This window comes from Catharus ustulatus, chromosome 3 (genome assembly GCF_009819885.2).
Source record: "Catharus ustulatus isolate bCatUst1 chromosome 3, bCatUst1.pri.v2, whole genome shotgun sequence".
NCBI classification, from domain to species: Eukaryota; Metazoa; Chordata; class Aves; order Passeriformes; family Turdidae; genus Catharus; species Catharus ustulatus.
The window spans coordinates 1495041-1514578 of record NC_046223.1 but is presented as its reverse complement, the minus strand read 5'-3'; the positions used below and the strand labels follow the sequence as shown (position 1 = coordinate 1514578).

The following is a 19538-nucleotide window of genomic DNA, read 5'->3' as shown; positions in this document are numbered from 1 at the left end:
CTCCTGTATCTATGTGATCTTTAGAAAATGAATTAACCATTGCCACTACTGAAGAGCCTGAGCAGCAAAATTTCAAGAATCTTCCCTCAGCCTCCACAGCTCCATAACAATCATATTAGAGATTCAAAAGCTAATTTAGTCTCTATGCAATGAAGTAGATTTTGTTTATTTGTGGTGGTTTCTGCTTGGGTTGGGGATTTTGGAGTGTCAGTGAATTAGTCTGTACCAAGAGAAAAGCACAGTCCCAGGCAAAGAGGGTGGCACAGCCCATTCCTCCAGAAATCAATGGCAATACTCCTGCAAGAGGATCAAAGTGTGGATGATCAATTTCTCATTCAAATTCATTTCTCCTTCACACTAAAAACGAAATTAAAGCCAAATCCCTGTGTCCCTTCTCCCTGTGGTTTACAGGCCACGCTTTTTCACCTCTGTTAATGCTCTAAAAGATGTTCTACATGTGGCCAACTGTGCCAAGGTTTTATTCCAGCCCTGCCTGTTTCCTTCACTGCATTCCCACTGATATTTCATACTTCAGTTACAGTGGGAAGCAAAGACTTAAGGAAGGTGTTGACTCCTAAACACCAAACACATGTTCCTGTGAAAATAAAATCAAGATAATCACTGTGTAATTGGTTCTTTGCAGCAAGATAAATGTCCTCTTTCCCTCTGACATTCCACTTTTCATCAAAATGGGGTTGAGCAGGCTGGGAATTCTGCGTTGGAACTACCCCTGTGATCTGCCAACTTACAGCACCCCAAGTGTTGAAAGGTCAGTTGTTGCTCCTGGCAATCCTAATTCTTATTCCTGCTTCAAGGACTCCACTCCTGGCAGGAAAACAGGCTCAGCAATCCTAGTTCAGTATTTCCTTGATTCTACCTCAGATCTCTCTCTCCTGCATGTGTAAGAAATAACCTGGGCTGTCAATGTATATGGATTTCATCTTTAGTGAAGGGGGCATATGGTGCTCTTTTCATTCAGGATATTTAACACCAGAACATCTCATGTTAGGATACATTCAATACATTATTCACCCTCAGGTTTCTGGGCTTACCACTGCACCATGTTTGCTCCTGTGATGCCCACAGGAGTAACTGCAACACAGCAGAACTTCATCCAAATGTTCCACAATCCTGTACTTCACTCTTCACAATTTAACCACCACCATGTCTCTCCATCTAGTTCCACTTCCCAGTGAAATGCTTTAAGAAATTCCTTGGTTTAAGAGGAAAAAAGCTCCAAAACCCACCCAAGACCACACAGTAATTGTGATTTTCAATTATCAGTGACTAAAATCTGTATTTCCTCAAGGAAAAGAGTCTTCAGCCTACCATTATCTCTTAGCAAACACTGCTGGCCCTCAGCTGTCACCAGGGTGATGACAAAAGGAAACAGGCAAAGCCCAGTTCCAATCTCCAGAAATGCAATCCCAGACTGGCACACAGCCTGACTGCAAGTCACACACAATTCTTCTTTGAAGCACAGGCAGAGCCTGGTGCCCAGCAAGGATGGCTCCCAGACTTCCATAATTAATTTGTGGCAGAGAGCTGGGCTGATTTCCTGCCCTCAGTATGGTAATGGATTGGCAACACTTGTATTAATTCTATTTTCTCCCTCATGGTGGCATCTCAGAGAGACTGTACATTTGAGCTTATTTGTACAGCTACAGAACAAGCTCCATGTCACCTCAGAGCACCTTCCTGCACTGACCTATCCCTTGGATACAGACTTGGAATTTCCAAGCTGGAACCTTGCACAGGAGCATGGAGGGAATGTGGAGTGGTGAATGCAGCCCACAGTTACATATTTCCCTAAAATGCACATATTGCATTACAGTGAAATTGGAAATACAAAAACTCTCCCTGATAAATATTTTGCTTCTTCACAAACACCATGGCAGTGGGATGGATGGATGGATGGATGTTCCCAGGCAATTGCACTTAATCACTTTCTGTTTTCAAACCAAAAAGACAATTTCATATTAGCCTGTGCAATTAAAACCAAACCTATTTCTTTTCTGAGTAACAATCCAGGAAAGCTTTCTGTCCCACAGTACCTTTGATTCATGCTAAATTTATCAGAATTACCATTTAGACAAACTGAGAGATTAAAGGTACTTCAGGCTATAGTTAGAAATAGTCCTAAGGCTAAAACTAAGCATTACAAATTACCCAATAAAGCTTTCAAACCTTCTACCTTTGTAAGGCTATTTAGCTAAGTTCCTTGATAATGCTGAAAACAAAATTTAAAAGCCCTCAAAACTCATGTTGGATCAGAAATTTGTAGTTTAACATGTTAGTTATAAGGTGCCTTCTACCTGTGTAACACAGCATTAAATTATTACTGAGCAATTCATGGCCACTGAAGTTAATTCACTGCTTTTACTTTAATTAATCTGATCCCATAATAGGTGTCCAGATGGATAGTCCTATTTGTGCAGCTGAGTGAGCACTTTCTAGGTGAATTAAAATGAGACAAGTGCTTCCCTAAAGGAGCTGCTACTCTGTATGGCCACATACCAAATGAACCATCAGATTCTTCCAGATTCACTTCACCTGGCATCTGTAGGAACTTCTCAGTGCCATAAACTCCAAACAGCTGCTAGGCAGGGACTAACAATGGAGCCAGGAGGAATTCCTAGATCCCTGTCTCACTCTGAATAATAAATCACCCACCACCAAAAATAAACCAAGGGAAAGAACTAAAATTGTAGGTTTTAATCTCACAATAGACTTTCAGTTGGTTTTCCAATGTGATTGCTTTTCCACCAGCAATAACAATCAAAGGACTCATAGTAACGACTTGCACAAATCGTTAAGATTAATTTAGTAAAAGTGGATAGGAAAAATATTTTGCTTTCTCCTTTTTTAATAGGAAAGCTCAGATTCACCAGCACAGTTCAACTAACACAGAATATTGACTGATACTGTGGCAGCAGTCATTTGAAAAATTAAACACTCCATAATTAAAGATTTCTGCCTCCCAGCACACGGGGGAAGAATTCTGCTTCACAGAGAACTCTGGTGGAAGAGGAGAGGCCACACAAAAAGGAAACTGGTTATCCTGTAATCTAATTCTGCTCTCCCACACCTTCATTTTCAGGACTGTTCAAAAACAGGACAAATTCAACATAATCCAACTTTGAGTAACTGGATTATGACATTTTCACTTGTCCAGAGTCCTTCTAACGTTTTTATTTTTTCAGTCCTTCACTTCACAACCTATGGACTCTTAGATATGACTCCGAATCTGGCTGACCTCATCCACTTTCTTCTTCTCAAAAAAACCCACAGAAACTATTTTCTGAGCAGCCCCATTGTCTGCACCCAGCAGGGTGTGGCTCTAAAGCTCCAGCATCAAACACAGCCTGCTCTCATTGCAGCTACACGAGCTACCTCCACATGTGAGTGATGTTTCCCCAGAGATGCAATCAGCCCTGAGCCCAGATCCAGGAGAAAGGAGATCCTGCTCAGTCCATCCTTCTCCTGCCTTTCCACTTCCAGCAATTGTGCTGCTCCACCTGCCCCCCAGGCATCACTGGGCAGCTCCTCCTCTCCTGGACACTGGAGATGTTTCATAACCTGCAGCTTTTCCCAAGGTTCCTGGCTTGTGAAGAGCTCCAGCCTTGGCTCAGCATGTCCAAGGCAGCAGAGAGGGAGCCTGGCACGCTGCCCTTGGAATACATTTCCCACTGCTGTGTAAGGAGGGTTTTAGATCTGCATCATTCCTGAGATATATATCTTTATACATTTCTAAATATATTTATTTAACAGGCCAATTAGCCTCTCACTAATCATCTCTCATGCTGGGTAAGAGTCTAGCAATGTAGACAAAAATACACAGAATATTCCGGTTATTCCACTCCTGACTCTCCTGGCTATGCCACACTCAGGAACATTTCCAGTCTCCCTTCATTGTATATAGATGAATGTGCTGCTGGTTTACATTTTTTAATGCAGGCTCAAGCTTCCCATGGCTCAGGGAGAAGGAATACTTGGGAAGCCTGTTCACCAGACTGAACACAAACAGAGCTGTAGGCAGCTCCCATGTGAGGATTCTGGACACTGCATTAGAGCATTCCATGTCTGCTGCCTGCCAGTGACAGCCCCAGAGTACAGCTTAAAAATAAAATTACTGCTTTCACCCTTTCAAAATACCTAGGATGTGTCTGGATAAACTATTTCAGTTTCTTTATACTATAATCACTATTTGTTACTACTCTCTTTGAATTTCTAACTACTTACGGCTGCTCATTTATCTTATTCAGGGTTCAACCATTAAAAGTTTGCAATTATAAAAACGTGATAATCCCATTAAGTAGCTATAAAACTAGTTAAATACAGTAGGAATGTTTTTACAGGAGAAAATTATATGGCTCTGCAGAAAATTTTACAAGCAAAGATATTTAGACAAGTGCTACCTCAGAAGTAGCACCATATGTTCCTGTACTTCAGCAAGAAAGACAAAATGAAAGGCAATGATTTTTTTCCAAAAGTTACTACTACCAGGATTTAAAAATATACACTTATTTCAGCTACCAAATAATCAGAGCAATCTAATTAGGAAGGAGATAATTAAAAGACTAGCAGGTTGCTAAATCATGCTCAGGACACACAAGCTGCAGTTTGCTGTGGTCTGTAATTAAGATGAAAATAGCAGCAGCACTAATGACTCTTTAATCTCTGCCCAGTCTGAACCAGCAGACTGCACTGGGAGCACATCGGGCCTGAGCAGGGTGGCTAAGGGCTGGCTGGCAGCAAGCTGCTGTGACTCAGGAACTCCCAGGCAGGATTGTCACGCATGTCCCTGCCCGGGAATGGCCGGGATGTCAAACCCCGGCTCCCCGCAGTGCCCAGCGCTGGGAGCTCCGGAGCTGCAAACCCCTCGGAACTGACCTCGCACAGCAAAGTTCCAGGTTTTGGAACATTCCCCCGGTGTTCCCTCGAACACAGGGCTTTAAACAAACATTTCAGCCCGCACAGTTTGACAGAGAGCAGCAGCCACCTACCTGCTAGGACGGACTCTGCTGGCAGCCAGCCACAGCAGCTCCAAATCCCGAGTTGCTCCCTTCCACATCTGCCAAGTCCCAGATGTTCAGCCTGAGCCTCGCCGTGGAGATTTAGATCTGCTAAGCACCACCTCCCCCCTCCCTGGCACAGCCACAACATGCCACACTGCTGAGGGCCAGATGACCATCTTGCCAAAATACTGTGTTCTCTCTCTTTTTTAAGCTCAAGAATGTTCATTTTCAAATTTTATTCTGATGGAGGATCCTTTGGATTGTACCAGTTAACAGCCTGAAATCCACAGCAGAGAGCTGCCCATGCCCCTGGCTGGTACCAGCATCTTCATTTCCCAAATCGAGACAACTACAGCTACACAACAGTAAAACCAGGTCACAAGAAACAGGACAGAAACCAGAGCTTCCTCTGGTAAAGCTAGCACAGCCCTTCAGGTGTGGATCCACGTAAATCACTTTGTGTGCCAGGACACCTTTAAGCAGCAAAAGGTGCACTAATGCCTTCTAACAGGAATGCTGCACACACAAAAGAGAATTAAAAATAGCTTTGTTTCCCACTAGCCCAATTCAGGAAATTCAGGAAGGAAGGAAACATTGCCCTAAAGTCGATTTTGAAAGGAAACACATTGAAAATGTTTGTCTTGAGTTGATTGTTCATAAAGGTGTTTTCTAGGCATGTGAGTAACTTCAGCCCCAGTTCTTACACCATGCTGAAAACAGACTAATCTAAGAACAAAGCTGCTAGAAAACTGGCATGAGGCAATGGGATAATCAGCAGCAACAGCTCAGGAAATCTCAATTAGTTGGTGGCTGATTAATCTTGTCTTTTCAATGCACAGGTGATGATGACAGTATTTGTGTGGTTGGTAAATCGTTTCCAGAAGTATTGATAAGAGCTGCAAGTGGGAGCCAGGCACTACTGCCAAGTGCAGGCATTTGCTCAGGGTAAGAGCACAGCACAGCTCTGGATACACATCAAGGGCTCACCACCTCAAGGACAGAATTTGTGACTGGGCTGCCACCAGGGGAGCGTTCACACACGTAAATCCACGTTCCACACATCCATGCTCTCCCAGCCCACACACACTGGGCAGAATTCTGTGAGTTAATCCAGCCAAGCTCTCTGGGCAGAGCTGCTTTCTCTCACTCACACAAGACTGGTCCCAGACTCTCAGCAGGCTCACACTCCAGCATGACAAGTTGGAGCAAGGACAGCACTTTCCAAAGGCTTTCCACAGCAAGCAGGGAGCAAAGGAAAACAGCAATGCCCTCCTCTCCCCTGGGTACCCCAGTCCCACCTCAGGAGTCACAGACCTGCTCTGCACCTTGCAGAAGCTCACAGGACTCCATGGAACTCAAAGCTTCTGCAGCACAAACAGAGCAGAGGCTTTGGGCCTGTAAAGGACAGACATACTGCAAAGGGCAGTTCCAGAAGAGGCACAAGTGTTGTCAATCTGATGACCAATAGGTTACAGATTTCTATCTCTCCCTCTGATGATGAATTCAGCACATTACACTAAGGTTGTGTGTTCAATCTCCACACAGGCCATTTACTGAAGAGTTGGACTCCATGATCTTTGTGGGCCCCTTTGTGTTCAGAGGGAGTTTTCTGCACGACACACATAAAAACACATGTTCACAAAACCAGAGCACAACAGGATACAAGGTTTGATTACCCCTGTGTCTGATGAGCTCTCCCCAAAATCCCACAGCTGCACACAGTCAGCCTCTAGCCCAGCTGACTGGTTTGCTATCAGGGCACACCTTCCATGGCATGGAAAATAAACACAGAGGGAGCAGGACATGGACAGATCCACAGGTGACAAGCCAAGGTCTACAGTCTCATCCACCCCTGGTTCTCCACAGATCTGAGCTGGCTCAGTTAGTTGAATCCTGAATTTAGATTGCTGATGGGATGGTGCTCAGAAACAGAACTGGCCCTGCAATCTGTAGGGCAAAGAGCCACTTCTGATTTACACCATTAAAACAGGGAAATCTATGTTTGCTGAAATTTATCTCTATGTTTGCAATAGATGTCTCTGGGTGTGGCTGAAGCGAGCCTGTGCTCTGCTGCTGAGACCTCTGGAGCAGTGAAGAAAGTCCCCCAAAGAACCCTTCCCACAGATATGATGGGACACAAATTTGGCACTTAGCCCCATATGAGTAGCTCCATGAGCTGAGCTGCAAATCAAGCAGTTGGTTCAGGCAGCAGCCAACTCCCCTGGCACCTGATGGGCAAAGCCACAGACCAGCAAACCTCGGTGCTTGGCATGAAACTGCTCCTGCTTCCCTGGGGAACAGCATTTCCTAACAAACAAAATGCAAACACTAGCTGCATTTTTCTCATTACAGGGAGTAAAAACCTACTAGTAGCTTTTTTCTTTCACTACAGATTCTTTCCCAAGATTTTCCAGAACCTCTGTGCTTCCTGTGCATCAGGATGTGTTTCTGAGCAGCGCTGCACAAACAAATCAGTCAAAATCTAACAAAACTGGGGAGGTATTAAAAGCACCTCAGTGTTAAAATCTGAGAACAAGCATCACCTGACTGCATCTTTGCACTCAAGATCCTGTTTCCCCTGCAACAAGGACGAGAATTCCCAGAAATCTTACATTAGGTTTAAGTGACATGCAGGATTAATATCTAACATCAACTGACTGAAAAATACACGTGCTACGTGCAGCTCCACTAAGCACAAAGCAGAGACACAGCCAAGGTTTGCTACATTTAAACTCCAGATCTTTTCAGTGATAAATCCAACAGTGTTGTGCTCTCAACACCAATAGAAATTGTTTCTCATTCAAACATTCCTTACCAATCCTTCAAATATCCATTTCCCAAAGTGACACTGGAATCAACTCTCAGGGTTTTTTAGTCCAAAGAAATTAAAAAGAAACACATGAAACAGGAAAGGTGGAATAGAAGATGTTGCCCAGGAAACTGAGTCCTGTGCCTGAAGGACACATTTCCAGGTGGCAGGTGATAAGTAAATACACTTTAATTTGCAGTGCTGTAGAGGCATCATGAAAGTGGGTCATGCAAGTCCTTTTGTGCTACATCTCCTTTTGGAGCTCCCCAGGCAGGGATTCCATGGATACAGCTGGATGCATTTGCAATATTTGAGAACAATATAAGCAGTGAACACTGTCCAACACATTATTAACAAACCCAGGATGATGGAGCAACTTGACAGCATAAAACTCTGGATCCATGCTTGCAAGACAATCTGAGCAGTCACTTGCATGCTGTTGGCCAATCCAGCAATTCAGGCTGAATGCAACATTCCAGTACACTCAAAAGTTAAAAAAACCATTCCCATTTGATTATGTTCATGGAGAAGCTAAAACACATAAATCCCAATTTATTTTTTTTTTTTTTGCTTTATGGACTTAGTGACACTACAAAAACCTAAAAGCAAAAATTTAACTTGAGGTTACATGAATTTCTAAAGTGGACCCAAGCAAACAAGATGTTTGACAGTGACAGACAAGTGACAGAGCAGTGCATGAGCAGGGATATTTAAGCATCTTGTCCTGCCTGGGCACCCCATTTCAGTGCAAGCCAGGTGCCAGCAAGGAGTGAAGTGCTCAAATCCTTGGAAGGATCTGAGTCAAGCTGCAGGTCCTGCCTCACAGCATTCATGTGTTTGTGCCTGATAGATTACCTGCCTCCAGTGGAATGTTCTTTTTGTCTTTTCATAATTCAACACTATTTTTAGAGGCTCATCTTAATGTCCTCAGTAATGTGTGCAGACCACAAAAGTCCTGAGATGGATTTTGAGCATTATTAAAGTTTGTCCACTGTAAACCAAAAGGAGGCTCAGAAGCCAAGAGGGGATGTGGGTCAGCAATCAATGCTTTTCTGCAGGCTTCTCTGCACTTGGCCTAAGTGGGAGCTTATCATGGAGTGATGAATCAGCTCTGTACCCTTTGTAAAAAGAGTATTTTCTGATATTTTCCTTTGAATCCAAGCCACAGGTACAGACTCCACAGTTGATCAAGGCAAATTTTCACAGCTCACAGGAGCTTAAAGAGATGCAGTGAAAGGAATCTAGTGAGTTTTGAGGTCAAACAATTGGAGGAGCTATCTCCCTACTGATCAGATTAGAGATGTTTAACATTACAGGCATAAAGGCTCTGGAATTGTGTAACCTTGAGGAAGTACCAAAATAGAGACCTTTAGGAGACATTCCATGTGGTTGGTTACCACATGGCTCACTGGGCTTTTCCAGCTAGGACACATCTTTTATTCTTGACAGCTTGAACACTGCTGTTTCACTGGTCCAAATAACCACTTAATTTATTATATGGACTTCTACAAACCAGTAAAGTTCACAGGCATCATTCAAACAAAAAATAAAGGGTAGAAGAAGCACTTTCTTATTGAACTACACAGGTCCAGAGCTGCTGGCTTCTTCACCCCCCATTAATGTTACAGAAACAATGCAAATATGCCCAAAATTGTATAGCAGAAATGATGCGTAGAAGCAAGACTATTTGCTATTCACAGCCTTCACAGAATTGTTCATCTTTTAAGACAGCCCAGCTCAAGACAGCAGCTCTCCCATCCACAATCAATACATTTGCACACACTGCCATGCTGCATACCCAATGCTCATGGACACAGATCACAATTCTGACCCTTCTCTGTGTGCCTTTCAGAATTAAAAACACTTAAAAATAAATTTACAACCCCACCACAAATGCACAGAGTAATATCACTACTGCTTATTTTCTTAAAGACAACTTTAGTTTATGCCATGTTACACTTGTCCAACTCATCCCCTCTCAAACAGATTATTGTACTGCTTTCTGCATTAAGCAAAACTCAAAGCTATGTTTCAGTCCTAGCTGATTCCCTTCAGAGACCTCCCTCTGACCAGTGAAGAAGCACAGGCAGACAAGATTTACATCAAGATCATGACTTGAAGATAATTCTCAGTGCTCCCTCAGTAACTATATATCTCTGCCCATGACAGTATGACCCAAGATAAGCTGTGCTTCAGTTTACTAATTAAGGTATAACTTACTAGCTCAGAAGCCAATGAATTTTCATTGCCAGAGTCATTTTCTTATGTACACAAGGCTTTATTATAGCTCATTAAATACCCTGTAATTTGGAATGCCTCACTGTCCCTTACTCCTGTCAACATCCCTGCCCTTTGTGTGTGAGCAGTACAAAATCTGAACTCCACACTGCACTGCCTGCCATGCTCTTCCCTAACACTTAACCCATTCAGCTCCAACCCCTGCACAGCCTGCACAACTCCCCATTGTTAAATTCCTAATAAAATTTTAAAATTAAAATTAAAAATGGAGAGGCAAATGGCTCTCACCCTGACCCAATCACCACGAAAAAGAAATCAGCTCCTCTGCTGTTTCCTGTATGCACCAAAACAAGCTCCACTCACTACTCAGAAAACACATTGTTTTCTCAGAAGTGCCTCATGAAATAAAGAAAACAGAAGGCAGATCAGCATGCCGGCTCCACCCCAGGTGTGCCAGTACTGCAGTGTTTGTGGGGACACGATCGGTACCAGCGCTGGGATTGATGAGCAGCCCTTCCCTCGCGGAGCTCCGGGCTCCAGCGATCACTCCCAACATGAGACGCAGGACCAGTTCCCAAAGCCCTGGCAGCACCGACTCCCTCCCACCTCATTAACACCCCTCCCACAGACCAACAGGGACCTTGCTCCTAGAGAAAGAGGTACACGGGACATAGCTTAAAGTCAATGTCTCCATTCCTTGCTCTGCCTCTCACTTCCACCAAAGAACGGCTGAATTTGCATGAAGTCCTCACTGCAAAATGCAGCCTCAGGGAGAAAGGAAAAGACAAAACTTGGAAGCAGGGACTTGCCAGAAGGTGCTGGGGTGTTGTCAGCCTTGCAGCCGAGTCCCCCTGCACACCCCAGTGCAGGCAGCAGTGCCACAGACCCTGCCCCAGTAGCTGTGTGCCCCTTGGATCAGCCCCTGAGCTGCACACCCAGACAGCCCTGTGAAACCATAAGGAGAGCCTTCACTCTGCCACTATCAAGAATTTGCTGGAAGGATGATCCACACACACCAAAACATGCAAATCAAAACGAGTTTTGTCAGTGAAGCTAAGGACATGGAATTGTAAACCTCTCCCAAAAGTCCTACAACGTGGGTTTCTAGAAGGTTCATTGTTATGATAGTACAAAGCACATTTTCAGCATGATAAATCACTGCACTGGGTAATAAATGCAGCGTGCTGTAGTCACATCCATATTCACATCTCATGCCCCAGTTCTCCTACAGTGTGGAGCAGCTAGAACCAATTTACAAGTCTGACATCAAACCTACGGAGTTCAATTGAAACTCTCTGATTGACAAAGCTTCAGAGCTCCACACTTCAAAATTAAATACCTGAAATAAACATGATGCCACTTCATACTGCCAAGGGAAACGATTCTGCAGATCCTTGTAGCCTTTGGTTACTCTGAAAAGTAAGAAATGCAGCCTCAGGCTCCCAGATGTGCAGTCGTGGGTGCCACCAGGATCAAATCACACACAGGGGGCTGTGCAGTGCCATTAATGACAGGCAGATTATTTGCATTTCAGCTTTAAGAAACATAACATGTAAGGAAACATGACATCATCCCACTCCCAGCCAGCAAAGGGGAGCTCTGTGCACAGAGAGGTATCAGTTCACTCAGTAACATTGCTGTGAGTTTTTGCTCTCTGTGGTCACACTGCAGTTTCCTCTTTTTACCCAGTGCAGTGTTTCCTAATTTAATTTTCCTTCTCACAAGTGCATTTATAAGAGAAAGTGTCCAGAATTTATGCTGAGTCTCTGTTTAGCCTACAAACACCTTAGCTCAAGGAGAGGTGATGCTGCATTTGTTCTGTAAGAGCCCTCACACCCCCAGCAGCACAGGAGGTGTTAGTCAGCACTTTGACTTCTCTTCATTAATAACCTCAGCAGGAAGCAAGAAGCACACATGAAAGCCTTTGGATACCTTCCTTTCACACAAAAGTCAAAGCTCACAGTAAAACAAAGGACTTCTTAAAATAGAAAGTTAAAAAACCAACACTTAAAGACTGCAAATGCTGAGAGCAGATCAATTTCTAGAGGCACTTACACCCCAGATATCTGTGTCAGAGCTAAACTGTCACGTATTCTAGGGTGCATTAATGCTCTCTTCTCAAAATGTTTTCACTGCTGGTATTTTCTCAGCTAATTTCAGCAATCTTTCTATTCCAAATACCTTTGTTCTCGTTACCCAGAACATTTAGGTGTGATTACAGCCAGAGATTGTTATCATATTTGATCTGGTTAGAACCCCTAGAATTAAATACATGTGTTTTCAATTAAAGGCACCCAGCCAAATTTAGCTCTCCCAACCCATTTTCTGTCACTCCAAAGGCTAAGGACACTCCTTTCAGAAAAATATGCAGGAGAACCATGAAGTAGAGGGTTTTTTTAAAGCCTTATAAATCTTATAAATGAAAGCTGACATGTCATACAAGAAAAAATACCAAGATCAAACCTTTGAGCATAGAAGATGAGAAGAATTATGAAAGGAAATGTTATCACCTCATCCTTTATTCCTTCAGCTGTGCCTGTGAGCGAGAGGCTGAGGTAACTTCCCTCACAGCTTAAAACATGCATGGAGGCCAATGATTAATGCATAAACACATCCTGCAAAGCAGCTCCAGCTGCACATCCCATTTCTGATGGCATTGGAATATTATTCTGCAACTGCTCTGACTGCAGCTCCGGGCTGGCAGGAACCTGCAAACTCTGATCCATCCCACATGGGGCTTTACCTACCCCCTGTGGAATCCTCTGCTTCCCTGTGGGCACCAGGTGCTGGCAGGATCACAAATCCAGGTCAGTGGGAGCTGCTGGGAGCTCCCAGGAATAGCCAGGCTGTTCACAAACACCAGTCCAGGTAGAGAGCACAGCATTTTTGGAATGGGGTTTGACATGCAGAGGAGTAATTTCTCCTCTCAGAAATGATTCAGAGTCCAGTTCAGACCAAGGAAGATGGGACAGGCTTGTACTGACTCTGGTAAATTCCCAGTAGTTAAAATATTGTATTTTACTTCTTCAAATATCAAAACATGTTTTGTTTGAATGGCCTTGCCTCTGCCATTCATCATTTAGGGTCACCAACACCTGACTCCTGTTGCTCACACGACAGGCCACAAGGACTACAGCAACTTTAAGGTGCCCTGCAAACTCATTGGAAAACAAACTGGATTCCACCAATGTGATATAATATACTCACTGCATGGCTTTGGGATCACAATCAAAATCCTGTCCTTTTGTGTTGCTCATCAGAGTTTAGGGCCAGGTTTCCAGGCCATTTCCTAACTCCCAATGTCACCATTCCAGCATTCCTTACAATGAGATCAGGATTTTTACTGCCTACACTCAGCTGGCAGGGTCAGGCACACACAGAACATCCAAATTCGGATTTGCACATTATTTTCACAACAATAACAAGTTACAATGACCAGCACTTCTACCACTTCCATATTAACTGCTGCCCACAACTTTACAGTAGCTGACAAAATCAAAACACAAGCTACCCAGAAGGATTCAGCCTTGCTGTGAAGACCAAGTATTTCCCTGAAGCTTAAAGCTTTTCTTCACAGCAAAGCTGTCAGGAGTCTTACCAAGTTTGATCAAGGTCAGACAGATGTCAGAATTAAACCTCAAGCTTGCATCAAATTACATAAATATGGGAAAAAAAAGAGGTTTGGCAACTTTGTGGTGAGAGAACTTGTCAAACCAAAGGGGACTTCTCTGTAGAAGTGATTATATAAAGCACAGGGCAGGCAAAGCTCTGATTAAAGTCAATAAAGAGCCTCCCAAAGCACCAGCTGCCCTCTCCAGCACCTTGTGGCCCGAGTCCAATCTTTTGACAGCTGAAATATGCTGCACAAAGGATGCCAGTCAGCTCAGGAATAAAGTAACAACTGCTTTCACTGCACTGTTAGGAGTATGGTTCTTAACAAGGCTACTTGGGGAAAAAAACCAAACAAACAGAAACCTTGCAGTGCTGGCAGCAGAAAAACCATCTCTTCCTTCCCCTGTGAGTGAGCTTTAAAAGTACATACTGCAAACTTTGCATCACATTCCTGCATAAACTGTGGTGGACTGATGAACATCATGGGTGCAGGAAACAAGTCACTTTTAGCAAGTCTGGTTCCACACTTGGTGTTACTTACAGAAGGTCAAGAGTAAACACAAAGAACTGAATGGAGAAAAATACAGAATTTAATGGAAGTTGTGCAAGACCAACTTTAATAACTTCTTTATTACACATCTTCACATCTGTCACACACTTACCTTATGAATCCCTTTAAAATCTTTAAAAAGTGGAGTCTCTACACTTACCATGCTGGAGTTGCTCAGCCCTGTCAGAAATACACATTTCACTGAAAACAAAGTGGATTTGCCCCTGCAGAGAGGGGTTAACTGAAGGCACTGTGCAAGTTAATCCCAACAGGTAACTGGAACAGTGTGACACATTCTGAGGACAGACCCATCCCACAAGGAGACCCAAGTGGTCACTTCCACTGATGCCAGCACAGCTTCTCACAGCTGATTATGAAATGGAAACACAAATTCCATCCAAGACAATTTGCTATGGTAAAATCATCATTTTCTGCAGAGTTTGACATCTAATCTATGTGTAGAGGTCTGAGAAAAGGGTTTTCAACTAGGACACTAATTGCCTTCAGGAGAACATCCCAAAGCACAAGGAAGAAATAAAAGGCAGCAGGCTATAGGAATTCTGCTATCTCTAAAATAAGTTATTTCTGCAGCTGAGTAGGATATCCGAACTTTGTAGTTTTCAAAATAACAAAATACTTACATTGTGACTCTCCTACAGCAAGTAATTTATTTTTATTAGTCAGGATACACAGCTCTCAAAAACTAAGCATGTTTATTGGAAACCTTTCTAAAAGGCAGCAATAGCAACAGCAAAGAAACCCCTTCTTGATCTTCCTAAATTTTTAATTTGTTATGATTAAAATATGCAAACTCAAGGCTTTGAAAAGCTTTAGGAGCTATCAGATTCATTTCTATTGAGCTTACTCTTCATCTGGGGTCTTTTCCAAAGTTTATGGAAAAGGATATAAGAAGCCTTCAATCAATAAACAGGAAATTTTAAAGTCTTTAAAGCTACAGACAAGGCAGATTAGGAAGGTAGAAATGAAATTGGAGACACTCACCTCCACTCTGCTGACTCAGACATGGGCAGGAACAAGAAACATAATGCAAGTCCTCTCTTATGCAAACACAAATCCTCCTAGGGACAAACAGTTTACATCTACCAGCCACAGAGCAGGGTCAGGGCTGAGATCTTCTCCTCCATACCCTACACCAGAACTGCGAACGCACTTTTCCCCTGCTTCTTTAATCTATCCCACACCTGCTGGATGGACAAACACGTACTCAAATTAAACCATCTGCTAAAGGAATAACGGTGACACCAAACTCGTTGCCTTTCACTTCACACCAAACACCATTCCTGCCGCAGGGATAGCTGGAATAACACCCCAACTACCTTAGCAATTCTCAAAGTATTGACCCACCATTCATTCCGTTGTACAAACTCCTGTGGTGAGGGGACAGCTCCTCTGTCACTTGTCTCCTGAGGGTACCTTCTCTGCTGCCTCCGCTGAGGTGTTTGAGGTGCTCTGGGCTCCCTCCATAGTGTTTGAGATGCTCCGGGCTCGTACCCCTCACCTTGTGCAGGTGCTCTGTACTTCCACTGGGCGTGTGCTTTTGAAGGTGATCCGGGCTGCCGCCGCTGTGCTTTTGATGCTCAGGGCTACCACCGGGCCTCTGCTTCTGAAAGTGTTCAGGGCTACTACTCAAAACGTGCTTTGGGATAGTTTCTGGGCTGCTGCTGCTGTGCTTTTGTTGTTCAGGTACTTTGACAACGGTTTTGTGATGCTCAGGGCTGGGCCCTTTCAGGTGATGGTCAGGACTGCCAGAACCCCTGGGCTTCTGCAGGTGCTCTGGGCTGATGCTCCTGTGTTTCTGGTGCTCGGGGCTGCCTTCCCCCCGAGGTTTTTGCAGGTGCTCTGGACTGGTGCTTGGGTGGTGCTTGTGATGGTCTGGGCTGTCAGTGCTGCCCGTGCTGGAAGTGCTGCTGCCATCCCCAACATCTCTGATGTAGGCGCTGGTGGCCGTCAGCTGGCACAGGCTGATCTGGCTGTCGATAGAGCTCCGGCTGCCCGCCCCTCCTCCCTTCTCCTCATCCAGCAGCACACACAGCTCCTTCAGCTCCAGGTTCTCCTTCACCACCTCCTCCTGCCTCACCTCCAGCTCTTTCAGCTTCTGCAGGTATAAGGCCACCTCCTTGTGCATGACACTGGCGCTGTACCTGCCCAGCCTCTGCCACTCGCGGGACACCCTCTTGCCCTTCTGCCGGTCGTCGTCCAGGAAGCAGCAGAGGTCTCTCAGCTCCTGGTTATCTTCCTGCAGCTTCTGGTTGATGTCCTTTAAAAGAAAGATTGTCATGACACAGAGGTGCCTAAAGGAATAGGGGTTAAACTGTTACCCAGGCCAGTGTACAGCACTGCTGCAAACTCATATTTAACCACTCTAATTCCACGTGTAGATCTGGCACGTTGTAACAGCACCATACTTTGAGCAAACAAAGCTGCTGTCCAGCAAAAACTGCCCCTAGCTTGGAGCTAATTTCTAATTTCTGATACAGCAGGAAAGTTTCAGGTGCTTAATTAATTTTCATGCTAAATATCAGAGAAATTAAGCTCCCAAATTGGGCAAAGATTTTAAGGGCTCTCATGATGATCTCGCTCCCCTGAGAAATTTCACCTGCAAGTTATTGCTGCATAAAAGTGCAAGGTACACCAGAAATCATAATCTCTCAAATAATTAATTATTAACATTTATATTCCCTATTCCCTAAACCAGTCACATATAAAGATGACTATTTTAGAGATTTTTTTTAAAAAATTGGGGTTTGCTGGGTTTTGTTTCTGATTGGCATAAAAAGCCTTGTCAGTCATCACTCAACCAGGGTTGCTTCAACCACTCTGAAATGAAATCACCTGCTTAAATATATTTTTCACCCCTAACAAAATGAAGTGCATGATTCCATGCCCTTCCCTAAGCAAGGCACAGTCTGAAGCAAATGCTCTGAAGTTCAGGGGATTACTACAGCAGAACAAAAACATTTTCAGTGTTTTGTCCTTCTAGTTTGGACTTGTGACCATATTTATCTTTCTCCCATCATCTACATATTCATGCATGACATAACAACTAGAGATTTTAACAACTGTGGCTAAAGTCAGTCTTATGGAAACACCATTTTAGGACAGTTTCCTAAGAAAAGGAAGCTTCTGTAACTCCACTGGATTTAGGTGCATTAATGGTTTGTCTGAATTCTGCCTCAAAATAACTTGGAATTTGAACAATTTCAACCTGTATTTGACAATAGAAAAAAATCTCCATGAGGCTTTAAGGTGTCCTTAAAAACCTCTGCTAGTGAGAGAGGTTTGAAATGACCCCACAGTGGAATAACAAAGTTGTGGAAGTCCACAATTCCTGACAGGGAGCAGGAGGCACCATCCAGCTGGTCATTCTTACTCATGGAGTAGTTATTTCCCCCAGGACAAAGGAGGGACATTTCCAGACACCAACACAGGGCTCAAAAAAACCTCCCTGTCCCAGATTCGGTTTGAAAGTCGCAGCTGAGGCATCTGAACAAAAGGCGGAAGCCAAACAAGACTTGAGGAGTTGGGAACTGAGAGAGGAATTTGTGACTCCTTCCTACCCCAACCTAAGTGTGCTTGGTCAGTTATGTGGAAGATGCAGAAATGTCACACACAACTGGGAGAGAGATACTATTGTTGTAATTGAACTTACATTTAAGGGCTAAGCTTCAGTTTTACTCAGTACTGCCATGGGTGGGTTTTTTACCCTCAGACACCACCAAAGGGACACACACTTGCACTTTGCAGAAGACAAAAACTTGAGGCAGGAACTGTCTTCCCCCAGGAGCTATTTGTTTTATGCCACACTATTATCAAAGACACTTTCTCAATAATTCTGCCATTTGAAGCCATTCCACAAGTGAAGAACTCTCTTCTAATGCACTTGCCTGCAATAACTCAAAAGCCCACAGTGCATCTCTGTCTCTTCTCTCCTTCCCTCCAACCTCACCGAGAGAATTTCCTGAAAATTCTCAAAGCAATAAGCCAGAAAGTGTTCTGTATTCCTGCCTACTCTAAGGTAGCTTTCTAGGTCTGTAATCCACAGGCAAGGTAAGCAGTCACACAGATTCCCAGTGCTCAGAACTGGGAAGGAAGCATTAGGGGCTAAGCTTCTCATCCACCAGGGGAGTGAAATGAAGAAGGGATAAGCCATTACAGACTCGCTCTGCCCCTGACTGAGCCTGCACGAGCACACAGCTGAGAACGGCTTGGTCAGAGAGGTGTTACCAGAGGTCTTTTCAGACAATAAATTGGGGATTGGTTCTGATCATCCCAAACCTGAGCCCAAGGGTTTGCCATCACCTGCCACACACTGCACTGCATCCTGGAAAGGACCAACTCTCCCCAGCAGCTGCCAGCCTGCCTGGCAGACTAAGTCGTCTGAAAACAGTGACAGAAATCAGCGTGAGTGACACAACCCGTATGTATTTCTCCTGCACCTCAGGCAGGATCATTTCACCTCACTCAGAACCAAGGAAGTCTAACACAAAGCTGACAAGACTTCGTTTTTATCAACCCAAAAGAACTCTGAGGCAGAGTATAAACCAGCTGTTTAAATAAAGCACAGCCTGCCGAATAGCTGGTCACCTCTTAGCCGGACACTTGACTGATTATTAATTGGGATCAAACGCTATTCACCCCAGTCCTCATCCACTTTTCCTGCGGTTCTCGGGAGCAGCTCCTCCCAGACCATCCACCTGAGGGGATCGCACCCGGCGGGACGGCCGGGGGACGCGGAGACACCGCACAAACTTCAGGAGTGCCACCCTGCCCACCCCGCTACCTTCAAGCCGCGGATCTCGCCGAGGTGCAGCTGGAGGCGGCGGTTCACTTCGCGGATGAGGTTGCTGTGGTCCAGCATCGCGCTCATCTTCTCGGCCTCGGCGCGGCGGAGGCTGCGGATCAGCTCCTCCTTGCTCCACTTGAGCAGCTCCTCGTCCGACACCTTGGACAAGTCCTCGGCCGGCGCTGCCCCGCAACTTTCCGCCGCCACTTTGGCCATGGTGGCGGCCCGGCAGCCCGGGGCACTGGCGGAGCCTCCCCGCGCTCCCGGGGCCAAGGGCGAGCCCGGAGCCCGCGGGGTGCCCCAAGCTCCAGCGCTGGGCCGGGGGGAACGAGGGAGACCTCTTCTGGCCCCAGGCAGAGGATCCTGGAAAAAAGGAGGAAAAGGAGGAGGAAAGGGTGTGGAGGAAGCCGGACCACAGGCTGGGGAGCAAACTTCCCCCGTCAAGAAGGTTAAGAAAAAAAAAAAAAAAAAGAAAAAGAAAAAAAATATCTAGACAAAAAATCCTCA

The 19538-nt window shown here is 44.7% G+C and overlaps 1 protein-coding gene across 6 annotated transcripts in view; it reads right to left on the bottom strand.

Annotated features, from left to right (window-relative positions):
* CCDC85A (coiled-coil domain containing 85A) overlaps positions 1 to 19338 on the bottom strand; it is a 58779-nt gene extending 39441 nt beyond the window's left edge. For 3 of the 6 annotated variants that reach the window (XM_033054694.1, XM_033054696.1, XM_033054697.1), the window contains exons 1-2: positions 19029 to 19336; positions 15593 to 16505 (exon numbers count right to left, since the gene is read on the bottom strand). In XM_033054694.1, the coding sequence (XP_032910585.1) occupies positions 15593 to 16505; positions 19029 to 19247 (1132 nt within the window). In that variant the 5' untranslated portion in view covers positions 19248 to 19336. Of the gene's footprint in view, positions 1 to 15592; positions 16506 to 19028 lie in introns of all 6 variants that reach the window. The other 3 variants (XM_033054695.1, XM_033054698.1, XM_033054699.1) reach the window with 2 other exon arrangements.
* Between the last annotated feature and the right edge of the window lie 200 nt (positions 19339 to 19538).